Consider the following 14,311-nt stretch of genomic DNA (forward strand, 5'->3'; position numbering starts at 1 on the left):
CGGGGGTGTCTTTGTCTCGTCCAATCTCAGCACTAAGTGCTGGGTCACGCTGACTTGAAAGTGACAGACTTGAAAGACGCTTCATATATAGGGAGGAAAATAAGTCCATATTTGGAGGAAATCTAACTCTGATGGCTTATTGACATTAAGTCTCTGCGCATCAGACAGTTTTGTGAGTCTTTTTTCGCTACAAGAGTGAGGCTTTCAAATATCACTTCAAGCAAGGACTTCTGAAAACAGAATTTGTGTTTGGAGGGAACACACTCTGATTATTGAGATTTAGTGTCTTTGAGTGGCATATCAGGCAGTAACTCTTGTGATCTGGACAAAGTAAAGTGCTTCAAAGCTTACCTATCTTATCCATTTGGAATTGGAAAAGCTGCTATAATTGTATAAATGTTTTTCACAGGGATATTGGATAAGTAGTGAACATTGAAGTGGCTCTAGCAGAAAGTCTCCAGTAAAAAAATGTCCTCTTTAAAGGCACAAGTTGTAGAATCTGACTGATTAAAACATTAAATGACAATGAAAACAAAGTTACCGTTTTTGGTCATTTTTGAATCTACCTTTAAGTTAGTACACTGCACAACGATACTCACAGTGTATGAATGCGACTTTGTTGTGTAGTGAGAATGTCTTTATTGCGCACTTTCCACTGCTGCATCCATTTTATCCAACTGGGTAATTTTCTGTAAGCTACCAAAAACAAGGGGACTTTGCGCGGCTACTTTCGCATTGTTAACCAAAGGTGGAAATGTGAAAAAATGAATAAATTATGTTAAAAATAATTTGCAAATGTCAATCTAAATAAAGACTTTAAACTCAGATTATTATTTGCAGTTTTGGTACCAAAATTCTACAACACGTGCCTTTAGTTTCACATGTTCACATGTAGAGGGTTGCAATTTCCATACCTCAACCAATAACAAAATTATGACATCTGGGAAGAATGATAGTTTGATTTCAATCTCATTTAGATGCAGTTGCATAGTTGCTAAATCAGACCTCGACCTTCCATGCTAAACTCCGGACGCCTTGAGCTGGCTTATTTGTCTCACGATTGTGGGTGTAATTCTCTTAGCGGTGTAGATTGAAGTCTCTTTGCTGCTCTTTTTTTCCCCTAAGGCCAACTTAATTTCATGGATGACGTCTGCGCGCACATTGATTTTTGCCTGTTTTAAAAATCAGCTCCTCCGAGGCTTCACGGACCTCCGGAAATTGCCGATGTATATTGCCGCAAAAGACCAGCATTGTGCCAGCTTGTCGTCTATAGTATACACGTAAAACTTGTTCCGTACTACCACAAAATACATCAGGGGGTGCTATGTTTGCACTGTTCAAGGAGGTTTATCCTCCTTGCAATGTTGTACGAGAGACTCGTGGCAGCCAGCGAGTATAGCCCAGACAGTTTCAAAGACGTACGTCCTATCCAGAGAGGCCTACTCACATGTTTTTTTGCAACGATGAGAGACATGAGCCAGAGGAGTTGAGGCATTGGTATAGAGGTTTCACAGTGAGATTTGTAATTGTGAACCATGGAATGCTTAATATGGAGCTCAATGTCATGTATGTTGAAACTGCCTTTATGAGAATTCTTATCACAGTCATACATCATCCACAGTCCTTGGAGCCAAATAACATCTAATAGTGTACATCTTTGATGGTTGCTTGTCAATATATTAAAAATCGATCACTTGAGCTGGGCCTGCTAAGATGAACAAGACAACCTACATGTACCTCCTACAAATAAAGACTCGTTGTTTGCTAGATACACTGTGTTCTGTGGTTCAAGTCACAATACCACCTTTGTAGTCCTGTGGTTTAGCAAAAATTCTTCTGGATTTTTCTTTTTCGCCCGCGCGCATTAGTTACAGGAACGCCTGGCAATTACTGAAACACTCACCTACTTGAAACATCTGAAGGCATCTACTACAAATCCTTGTGCTTCAGTCACACAAATTGCTGTCTCTGACAATGCGACCCTTGTTGCAATACAGTTACAGTGCTTCCAAAATACAATGCTATGAAAAATAATAGGATCTAATCTGAGGCCTATACTCTGCATTAATGACTACTTTGCAATACTGTGAAAAGAAGACTTTTGGACTAGAATAGGTGCCCTTAGTTCTAAGCTTGCAGTTAAAAACACTGAAACATTCAACATTGCAACTTAAAACTACACATTATAACAATGTGTAGAAAAAATACTTATTTTAGTTGAGAATGTTCAAGCATTTACAAACACGTACATGAACACAAGTATAATGACTTACAAAAGTGCCTTCAAAATATGTATACATTATTGTGGAAAAAATAGCAATAAGCAGTAGAATCATTGCCATAACTTAGGCTTAGGTTTAAAAAAAGACCAATTAGTTGTAGAATCCCAAGGCTTAGGTCAAAGGTATAATAAATATAACTCACGTATGGTGCCAGCTCGAGAATGGGATTCGAACTTCAGGACACTGGCTAGCTCTCGCTTCACCTGCAACAAAGGAGAAAGGAGTCTTATTGAACAATTCAGATGTATCATGGAAAATACTGGAAATCAAAAAACACAATATGGCATATGGACATCAATAATTGAGAAAAGACAATAATACGAGTTAGGATATCAGCATTTCACAAAATTAGAAGGACGTTGAAGTGTGTTTATCAAGTATCATCTGATGGTGATCAAAAACTACTGATAAGATGTTATTGACTCAAACCTATGTTGCCCAAAACTATCCTGTTGAACCCTGTGATTTACAAACAATGAAACGAAAATACTCCCAATTTTGAACAAAACGGCACAGCTTCTGTCTTTAACCAGAACACAAAAATCGAAGTACAGAATATTCATTTTACACCCAAACGATACTGAAATTGCATATTTTTGTTCGCCAGCCTTGTACGAAAACAGGCCTCTACCCACCGAAGAAAACGTCTTGCCCAGCAGTTTGCTTTCATCCAGGAATTTCGCGATGGTCTTGTTGGAGCGAAGCATGGTGAAATAATGACATCTGATAGCTAGCGCTCCGTTGGTACTTATCACGACGATGCTAAAGCTGCTTCCTCATTGGTTAAGTGATCCTACACCTACAGCATTTACGTAAGCCCCATGCAAATGTCCAAACTCTCTAACTCCAATCTGCTGTCTCAGAAACTGAGAGCAGGGTGGCCTGACATTGTAGCCTGTTGACACAGTATAAACTTACACCTACATGTACGTAACAGTCTGGGTTCAGTAAAAAAAAAACGAAGAGAGAGGATTTTCCGACATTAAGTTGTCACCCAGCCAGAGACGCAGTGACCTTTCAATTCAGTTGCTTCAAATCCATCTGTCAGCTCAGTAAGGAACTCTTTTGATCCGATTGCCGCACAGCCAGGGTAGCATTGGGTACCATCTTATGGGGGATTTTTAGTTTTTAGTGTTCGACGGACGTCACCCGAGATTTTCATTGGAAAATATGGTCGACGCTCGGACGATTTTGAAATTCGGCGAGCTTCGGGCAATCTACAAATTCGTCCGAGGCTCGCATGAACTGGGACGCCAGCTTAAGGGATATACATGTGGATTGAAGGGGGGATCAAAATGACGTTAGGGCCTTAGAACATTTGGCGAAAACAAATTTTGACCGGACCTAAGGAAAGAAAGAAGATGCAATAGGAAAGCATGCAACATGTTAACTAGAAAGCATTAATATTTTCATGTCTACATGACCAGTTTTTTAATCGTTAAAACCTCTCTACTTCAATACAGATCAGAATTAATTGTTATAATTTTCATGTGACATGGTAGTAATACGACACTCGAACAAAACGTGCGACGTCAACTCTAATAACTCTAATGGGTAGTAAAGACCGACACACTAAGAAAGGACAAATCTAACAATGCAGCAGAAAAGAGAAGAGAAACAATAAGCAGCATCTCTTAATGCTTGCATGAATTTCTTTTATCTGTTAGCCCCTTCAACTTCTGAAAAGAATCAGAAAATAAAGGAGAATGACATATGTGAGAAATAAAGTTTTAAAATGGTAACATGACATGGAAAATTTAAGATGTTTCATAGATTACATGAAACTGACTGTTACAAGTACAAAACAAAGTCTTGGGGCAAGTCTTTCAAAAGATTTTTGTGATGTTACACAAAGGAAACTTAACATGCTTGATACTTAAAGACAGTGACGTCATGTTAGCTTAGACGCTATACTTAATATTTCAAAGATTTGTGTGATATTACGCAAAGAAAACTTAACACGTTTAAAAGTTACACTTAGGGACATCAGGTTTGCTAAGACTTGGGTCAAGATACCAGTAGTGAAAGCACATCTGGATAGCTTACACAAAAATAAATGTTGCTGATAGACATTAACAAATCCCAGACCCTGGTGCTGAACAACATTTGCACATCCATCCCTGTCCCTGGTGCTGAACAACATTCACACACCCATCCCTGTCCCTGGTGCTGAACAACATTCACACACCCATCCCTGTCCCTGAACAACATTCACACACACACATCCCTGCCCCTGGTGCTGAACAACATTCACACACCGATCCCTGTCACTGGACAACATTCACACACCCATCCCTGTCCCCGAACAACATTCACACATCCAATCCTGTCCCTATTGCTGAACACCAATCACACACCCATCCCTGTCCCTGGTGCTGAACAACATTCGCACACACACATCCCTGCCCCTGGTGCTGAACAACATTCACACACCGATCCCTGTCACTGGACAACATTCACACACCCATCCCTGCCCCTGGTGCTAAACAACATTCATACACACACACACATCCCTGTCCCTGGTGCTGAACAACATTCACACACACACACACACACATCCCTGCCCCTATTGCTGAACACCATTCACACACCCAACCCTGTCCCTGAACAACATTCACACATCCAATCCTGTCCCTGGTGCTGAACAACATTCACACACACATCCCTGTCCCTGGTGCTGAACAAAATTCCCACATCCATCCCTGTCCCTGGTGCTGAACAACATTCACACACCCATCCCTGTCCCTGAACAACATTCACACACCCATCCCTGTCCCTGGTGCTAAACAACATTCATACACACAGACACACACATCTCTGTCCCTGGTGATGAACAACATTCACACACCCATCCCTGTCCATGGTGCTGAACAACATTCACATATCTCTGTCTCCGAACAACATTCATTGTCTAGGCTTGTGTCTCCCTTGTTCAAGAAGTATAGAAATCACATTGTAGCCTTGTTGGCATTGAACCACGATTCAGCCAAGATTGACTTACGAGATGTATTGGGTTGCTTTTTAGCAAGGAATCGTCATTTAGCACAGAATCGTCATTGTAATAAATGCAAGGGCAGAAGTGATGCTACTTGCTTTATGTCAGCTTTTACTGTAACAAAGGTTTACCACAGACAAGTCCAAGATATGTTTTTATATCTAATTAAAGGATTTTCAAAAGTGCAAAAGCTGGGCCTTCAGAGCTTCCTGCCTTCACGTTTCTACCATGCTTTGATGTGATTTTACTGTAGTTTGTACACATACATTATTCCCCTTTCATCTAACCAAACATTTACAAGCAGAATTTACGTGGGTTAATGAAATATCCTTTTACTTCGTTAAAATCCTCCCACACCATAATGTGTATAGGGCAGTGCCCATCCCCGTTTCATAGCCCTGGGCCACACTGTGGTGCAATCACTGCAGCAGGGGGCTAGTCCACTGGCAGTGGAGTGTGTTTAACTTCCATACTGTTTCAGAAGTATGCACCATTTTTATTAAGTCTTTGGTATGACTCAATGCGCCTCTTGTCCAGAGGTGTCCTACCCGGGAGTTGAACTCGGGCCTTCTGGTTCCAAGTAATCAGAACCAGATGTGGTAAGTAACAGAAGCGCAGACCACTACACCACAGGGACACCCCAGAAATATCCTCCCACTGGCAGGTATATCGCGGCCGAGGTATGACATATTAAATACATGCCATACGTCAGGACATGAGTCTAATGGCGTAATGTCACTTATATAATTAAGCTTTTTTGGGTACATAAGATTTTAATTGTGAAACAAAATCCCATGCGATCTCTTAAACAAAACTTATCATTAGATAATGCGCTGAAGTAGTACCCCACCTGGTACTTTAGAAATGGACACTGCGACTGAAACAGCAAGCTATGTGCCACTAGGAACTACACAGGTCTGAACCAACAAACGTTTGAAGGCTGGTTTAAAGCTACCATACCAGAATGGCACGTAAAATATATGTACCACAGACCTTCTAATGTACAAAAAGCAGAAGGAAAATTTCCTATATATTGGCTAGTATACATAGACAAGAGAGAAACAGTGGTATACACCACAATGGCATGAGAACGGCAATATCAGACAAGTGCTTCTGGTCTACTATTTTCTGTTTCTGTTTGTTTGTACATTTTGTATGTGAATAAAATAAAATAAATTGGCCTGCAGGCCACTTTTCATTATGGTTTGAGTTGAGAGAGCAGCAAGTGAAACAAACAGTAAACACACTGACCCCATTTTCAACCCCTTACATAACACTGCCAGACTTATAGGCCCAGTTTTGGCCCATTTCTGCGAAATGTGCAAAGCTTGCGTTTATCCTTGGTGTGTGTCTAACACTTAACCTTTTACAGTGGAAATAGTTAAGATGCTTCTGTATACATAAGAAAACGAGTACTGATTTAGCTTTACATAAGACATGACAGGGGTGGCATAGATCCAAGGTGTTTTCCTGTTTTTGTAAGAAAATGTTGATGTTTTGGAATGTTACCTTCAAAGTTGTATAAAAACAGATATTCATGGCTAATGTATTAGGATGCCCCTTTTCGGACTTCATATCTCACCTCACAATAAGAAATTGAAGTATTGTATAATTTGTATGTTCTCTATAGTTTAATAGTTGTTGGTGGTTGAAAGGTCTAAACCTCAAATCATATCTCCTTATCCTGAAGGAAAAAGGAAATACAGAATGACTCTTTTTGGCTCAGTCTGCTTTCCAGAAGATTCTTCTATTGTTTTCTTCACGGATTTTTAAGTTAAGTTCTGTATGTTCTAACTTCACAATAAGAACTTTAAGTACCATATAGTTTGCATATTCTCTATAGTTTGATTAGTTGTGGGCAGTTGAAGGGCCATACACACTTCAAACTGAGCAAACTTGTAGAAAAAAAGAAAGGATCCATCCATGCATTCTATCATTGCACTTGGAAAAACTACAATGACTTGTGCCTACAAACACAGTCTAAGGGTGACATGTGATCAATGCCTTTTGTGTAAACATCCTGGGTTCTCGGCATCTTCACATTGACATAAACAGGGGTATTGACTTATGAGGCAGGTCGTTAACATTAGTTGACTTGAGTTGGACTCCATGCATTCTATCATTTCACTAGGAAAAGTTCCAACGACCTTCAAATATACAAAATTAATACAATCGAAGATGACATGTGTTCAATACCTTTTGTGTAAACATTTTGAGTTCTCTGTTTTCACGCTGACATGAATGGGAGTATTGACTTCCAATGAAGGTGCTTGACATAAGCCGGCTTGACTTGGAACAAAGGTTGCCAGGTGTGCATGGCTGCCATGTGAAGAGAGGGTCACATGTGGGCTATTCAAGACAACCCCGCCATTTACAAAGCTCCCGGTGCATGTGCTTGCAAAGTCACATGGATCATTTTGCCATCAGGGTATAGAAGAAAAACAACTTGCACCTGTGAAACTTGAAAATATAGCAGTACCTAACATATCTATAATTTGCAAAACACTGTAACTGTGCCGAATGACTTTCTAATAAATGGTAAAACATAATATTCTCAGAAATTCATAAAGAGGATTCAATACAGAGGAAGTTGGAAATCTATTTTGTATCGAAGGAATGGTTGTGTAAATGGTGTTCAGCACCAAGGACAGGGATGGGTGTGTGAATGTTGTTCAGCACCAGGGACAGGGATGGGTTTTTCTATAGGCTGGCTATTTGACTGATTGGCCAGGGAATTGAGTTTTCTTCTAGCTTAACTTTCACTGAAAGTTGTAAGAGAACCCTGAGAATTAATAGTTGTGGCCAAAATGACAAATTGGGGATGACCCTATAAATCAACTGGTAACAGCTTCAAAGTTCAGCTCCTGGTTCCAATAAGTTGGTAAATGGGAGACCCCAGTTCAATCCTGGGAAGGGCATCTCAGTTGGGGCTGCACCTGTCTTTCGGAAGGGATGTAAAATGGGAGTCCTGTGTTCAAGGAGGTGCCTCGAGTACGTTAAAGGGGATGGGCTAGCAACCCCTGCCAGTAAAAATATACCCTTCTATTGAAACAGCAAGGAAACTTGCTGCCCTATGTGCCTCGTTACAAGGGTCTGAACGAATGAACAAAAGAAATGACTGATCAACTTATGCTGGTTCAATCCTGGGAAGGGCATTTCAGTTGGGACTGCACCTGTCTTTTGGAAGGGACGTAAAGATGTTCGTGGAGGTGCCTGTTTAAGGGGAAGGAACGTTAAGCAAACGAACGCACAAAAGGACAAATGACTAATCAGCTTACCGTGTTGGAGAGATGAGTCAAGGCCTTGATGTGAAGCAACTCTTCGTAGATGATCTCAAGTTCGTCAACTGATCGCTCGTGTGGTCTGTCAAACAACAAGGCACACAATCACTAAATAACCTCCAATATGTGCTGAAGTATAACACATGTTACCAAGTTGATGAAGGTTAGACATCCTGGTAAACAATATTCAAAGACAATCCAATCTTTACAACTGAATAAGATTTGGAGATTACTTCCAGACGTTTTGAGTAACATCCATTGCTCTTCTTCAGCGTCACTAGAATGAACTGGCAGAAGATGTCAATACTAGTTCAAGTAACTAGAAAAAAAACTTGTCAAAGTCACTAACTCATTTAACTTGTTTAGGTACATGTCTAGGTGCGGACCTGTACCTAACCTTCTGTACCTGTACCGTACCTGTACCTGAATTTTTGTTTAGGCACACAGCCCTAGTAGCGAGTATACTCACAGTTTGCGCAGGATCATGCGCATCATGGCGTCGGGTCCGATCTGCGACAGCATGACGAGCGTGTCCTGTAGCTCCTCCTCACATTCCTTCTTCTCCGCCGTCGACGGCATGCTGCCCATTCCCGTGTCGTCGTCACGGAAACGGTAGAACAGGTACTTGTCCTTAAACTGGTGTTCCTGGCACACTGAGTAGAGGGAGGGGAGAGAGGTCACGGTAGGTCGCTTGAACATCGGGACGAATCCTGGTATCCGACAGCAGCGAGCTGACTCACGAAACCCTGATGCCATTTCTTAACCTCTAGCACACTGAAGTAGCTGCTTGGCTGCTAATTCTCTGGCGGTTACGGGGCTTGGCAGCAGAGGTTACATGTAGGCATACAACTCACACTGTCTTAGAACGCTGCCTCCCCGAATCCCGATGCCATTTCTTAACCTTTAGCAACACTGAAGTAGCTGTTTGGCTACTAATTCCCTATCGGCTACAGGGCTAGGCAGCAGGGAAAAGGTTACGACTCACATGTCTTAACCTAAAACGGAAAGGAGCGGATCCTTTTTCGATTCGCACTTTCTGCTAATTACATGTCCCTGTCTCCAGGACCACGATGCTATCTCTTCCGGCATACAATTCACGATTATAAAATCTATCTAAAGGAAATCTAAAACTGTACGAAGCAGACTGTCTCTTCAAATCATCATAGCCATTTCCTCTCTAATTGTGTCACATCCTTCGGGAGAACTTGCGACAAATCTGCCATTTCTTAACCTCTAGCACACTGAAGTAGCCATTAGGCTACCCATTCTCTATCGGTTACGGAGCTAGGCAACTTGGAAAAGGTTATGATCTACGACTCACAATGTCTTAGCAACCTAAAACTGCAAAATTCGTATTCTTTTTCCGCTTGCACTTTCCGCTAATTATGTCCCTGCCTCCAGGACCCTGATCTCCTCCGGCATACAATTCACGATTATAAATTCTATCTTAAGGAAATCTAAAACTGTACGAAGCAGACTGTCTTTTTGAATCCTCGTCGACACTTCCTCTCTAATCGTGTCTCGTCCTTCGGGAGAATTTGCTACAAATCTGACATTCAGTCTGGCCTTTCTGCCTGGTTGACTCGTGCTGCTTAGGCACTGGAAAATCAGGCTAAGTAACCATTAGTACCTGCAGGATTTGATGTCAGCTTTGATATCACCATTAACTCCATCTAGGCCAGACCATTGGTATTATGATTGACTGTACAGGAAGCATATGAAAGGCTCAAAATATTTTTTTATTCCTGTCAATTTAGTCCTTTGGCTGTTTACCAACTAGACCCATGGCTAATCAGACCAACTTGGCCCCTGTAACTCTGTCCTGCCACTTGCTTCATTATGTTATCAAGAACCACAGGGTGTCTGCTACTTTACCAGTTACAATAGTGGTCCTGGTCATTGACCTCATTTGTTTGGAGAGGAAGAAGAAGAGGAAGAAGAAAAAGAAACAGAGCAAAAACAATATCATGTTTCCCTTCCATGAAAGTAAACACAAATCCCCCTACAGTACCAATGGGCAATTACACTGGCTTTACCAACAGGGATTCAAATACCCATACCCTATACGTAATGTACTGTCCCTCACCGTGGGAGATGACCCCCTCCTCCAGCAGCGCCTGCCACATCCCCACTGCCTGCATCCTGGTGTGCACCAGTGCACTCTGGTCCATCAGCCAATCCACCATCTCAGAACCCACCATGCACCTCCTGGAACCCATTAAACATCATCAGCATCATCATCATAACCATCATCATTATCATAAGCCAATCCACCATCTCTGAACCCACCATGCACCTCCTGAAACAACCCATTAAACATCACCATTATCATCATCACCATCATCACCATGATCATCATCATCATCATCATCAACACAATTATCACCATCATCATCATCATTTCCACCCTGGACCTCCTGCAACAACCCATTAAACATCTGCATCATCAACACACTAATCACTATCATAACCGCTATCATCATCATCATCATCACCCCTATCATCTTCATCATCCCCACCATCATCATTCCCACCATGCACCTCCTGCAACAACCTATTCAATATGATCATTATCATCATCATTATCAAACAGGAAATAGTCAGGCTTTCAAGTGCCAGAGTTATCAACCCGGAATCGATGTGTTCAAATTTATCTCATTTTTATTTGTCTGCTCTAGCTATAGGTGGTATCTCTCATAATTCAGGAAATGCTAAGACCACCAGATTTCTAAAAAAGTGAAGTGAATTCCAAAAGATCCACTGATGCAGCACCAGTAATCCCCGAGATATGCACACTTCAGATATCCAGGTGTTCAAGACATTCTTAAGAAGGCCTCAAAAACATCATTTCTCGCGGAATCGTGAGAGATGAAATTACACCTTTAAAGCTTAATATGACCTTTTCTCAGAAATACGTGAGACGACCGCAACCAGTTTCCATGGTAACAAATCAATTACAGTAAAATGATAACCATTTGCAAGTAGGTGTGAAATGTAGTCATGGAGATGTTTTAACCATTGTTGGAAGCTGGAATTGGCCTGCAGGCCGCTTTTTCATTGAGTTGAGGCAGAGTTTGATTCCTTGGTTGAACTTCTCAGACATTTCAACTTAGTAACAGTCAGTAACAGACTTTCCTTTTACTCTCTCTATTCAAGTTGATCTTCCAATTTCACATAAATTTGAATTCTTAAATCCGAGAACAAAGAAGTTAAATTTTGCGTGGCCTTGTCAACTTTCAGCTTCTACCAGGTGCATGCTGATTCGAATTTCACCTCCCCCCAAACTCAAGGAGAAAAAATCTTCTACAAAGCTTTAGAAATTGGTGTATCAACCCTTTAGCGTGTGTGCGTGAAGGTTGTTTTCCCTTTGTGTAATTGATAATCTACCAATCAGTGTTTTGGTGGGGTGGTAAATTTTTTCGAGGTGAAAAATTCACAAATTGGTACCTGCCAAAAACTGACTGCTGTCTGCAAATGCCAGGAGACAAAACAAAAACACTTCAGGTGGTTAAAAAAAACCTTCTTACCATCATTTGTTGACATACTGTAGTACGTCACGCAACATTTTGAAACAAAAGCATTCTACTATAACTAAATATTCCTTAGGCGAATGCTTCAACTCAGAATAAATATCGCCCATCTATATGCGTCATTTCTATCCTACAGTATAACACGATAGTCCACCCTTGTTTGCTTTGCATCTCAAACCGAGCTAGCTGGCCTGTTATGGCTGTGTTTCTTCCTTCTAGCAAGATTAGCGAACGCTTGCGGCACAAAATGGAAATAAAAAGCTGTTTTTTCATTGACATACGTGTACAAGTCTGCTTCAGACCAAGCCAATATTGTTCACCTATACATCATTTCTATCCTTTAAATTGATACTCCACCCTTGTTTCCATAGTATCTCAAACCCAGCTCTTATGGCAGTGTCTCTTTCTGAGATATTTGCAAGCGCTCTCAGCACAAAATGGTAATGAAAAGTTTTTTGTGTTTTTGGACATACAATGTACATGTACAAGTCTGCTCATCTATGCATCATTTCTATCCTTTAACACGATACTCCACCCTTGTTTGCTTAGCGTCTCAAACCTGGCCAGCTTCCTGTGCGTGCGAGATTAGCGAACGTGCGGTGAGTAAGTCCAGTCTTACCTGTAGGTACGAAGGTGGTATTTTCGGTCGCGGACCATCTGCGGCTGTTTCTTGATTGACATACATGTACAAGTCTGCTTCAGACCAATTCAATATTGTTCATCTATGCATCATTTCTATCCTTTAACACGATACTCCACCCTTGTTTGCTTAGCGTCTAAAACCCGGTCACCTTCCTGCACGTGAGATTAGCGAACACTCTTGTCACAAAATGGAAATAAAAAGCTATAAACAAATAATCTTATTTTGATTGACACATGTTTGTTTCAGACTAGACCAATGATGCATAGATGAACGACATAAATGTCTCCGCATAATTTTTATCCTTAAACATGATACTCCACCATTGTTTGCTTAGTATCTCAAACCCAGCAAGCAAGACTTATGGCAGTGTTCCTTCTGTACAACTGGATAAATATCACTCATCTATGTGTCACTTTTATATTCTTTAACAAAGCCGGCAAGCTTCCTGTGCGTGCGAGATTAGCGAACGTGCGGTGAGTAAGTCCAGTCTTACCTGTAGGTACGAAGGTGGTATTTTCGGTCGCGGACCATCTGCGGCTGTTTCTTGATTGACATACATGTACAAGTCTGCTTCAGACCAAGCCAATATTGTTCATCTATGCATCATTTCTATCCTTTAACACGATATTCTACCCTTGTTTGCTTAGCAGCCAGCTTCCTGTGCGTGCGAGATTAGCTAACGCGCCGTGACTAAGTCCCTTCTTACCTGTATGTACGCAGGTGGTATTTTCGGTCGCGGACCATCTGCGGCACCTTCGCAAGAATCACCGTTCTCACGACACGACCGGCGTGGGCCAACTTCTCCGAGGGGGTCTGTAGCAAAAACAAGAGAGAAGGAAATAAAAAGCTGTTAATAGCATGTTACACACTCGGGAAATTAAAAAGATAGCAGTTGATAATGTTTTGGGGGCTGACATACAGTTTAAAACAGGGCTAATTTTTTTTTTCTTCTGTTAGGCCACACCAATTCAATTTCTTGGTTAACGGATTTCTATTTTCAAAAAAAAAAAAAATTTAGAAAAAAAAAATCATGAAAGCAGAAGGCTCAGGCCAAGCCTTCTGTTTTCGTGATTTTTTTTTTCTAAAATTGTTTTTTTTTAAAATAAAAATCTGTTAACCAAGAAATTAAATTGGTGTGGCCTTAACTGTAATATCTTAACATGTATTGTATTTAAGAAATTCTACATACAATTTGGAAAATCATTCAGCCGCTGACTATGAATAGCATTGTACAAAAATAACACTTATCGTATTGAGCTTCAACTGAAAGCACTTAAATAAACATATCAACAAAAAGTGAAGCATCAAATTTCTGAATAAAAAAAATCTCAAGGGCAAATACATTTTTGCCAAGCATGCTTAATGTAAAGCTCTAATACTTTTGTCGGGTTACCCTAAGGCCACCACATTTAAAAATAGAAATGGTTAATTTAAAGAGATCTGCTAAATGAGGCATCAGTAATCCACAAGGTGTTCAAGACATTCTTCAATAACACTGCTTTTAATTGAAAGTTTATTGCAAGTTATTGCCCGTAGGGCGTAGGCTAATTGCAAATACATTTAACATGAAAAGAATGGCC

The 14,311-nt window shown here is 40.8% G+C and overlaps 1 protein-coding gene across 4 annotated transcripts in view; it reads right to left on the bottom strand.

The window, feature by feature from the left end:
• Positions 1–14,311, bottom strand: part of LOC136446923 (rap guanine nucleotide exchange factor 4-like) — a 99,407-nt gene that overhangs the window by 25,758 nt on the left and 59,338 nt on the right. For all 4 annotated transcript variants that reach the window (XM_066445578.1, XM_066445577.1, XM_066445576.1 and 1 more), the window contains 5 exons: positions 13,438–13,544; positions 10,645–10,766; positions 9,028–9,211; positions 8,556–8,640; positions 2,425–2,485 (listed from right to left, as the gene is read on the bottom strand). In XM_066445578.1, the coding sequence (XP_066301675.1) occupies positions 2,425–2,485; positions 8,556–8,640; positions 9,028–9,211; positions 10,645–10,766; positions 13,438–13,544 (559 nt within the window). The remainder of the gene's footprint in view (positions 1–2,424; positions 2,486–8,555; positions 8,641–9,027; positions 9,212–10,644; positions 10,767–13,437; positions 13,545–14,311) is intronic.

This window comes from Branchiostoma lanceolatum, chromosome 13 (assembly GCF_035083965.1).
Source record: "Branchiostoma lanceolatum isolate klBraLanc5 chromosome 13, klBraLanc5.hap2, whole genome shotgun sequence".
In the NCBI taxonomy this organism is placed as follows: domain Eukaryota; kingdom Metazoa; phylum Chordata; class Leptocardii; order Amphioxiformes; family Branchiostomatidae; genus Branchiostoma; species Branchiostoma lanceolatum.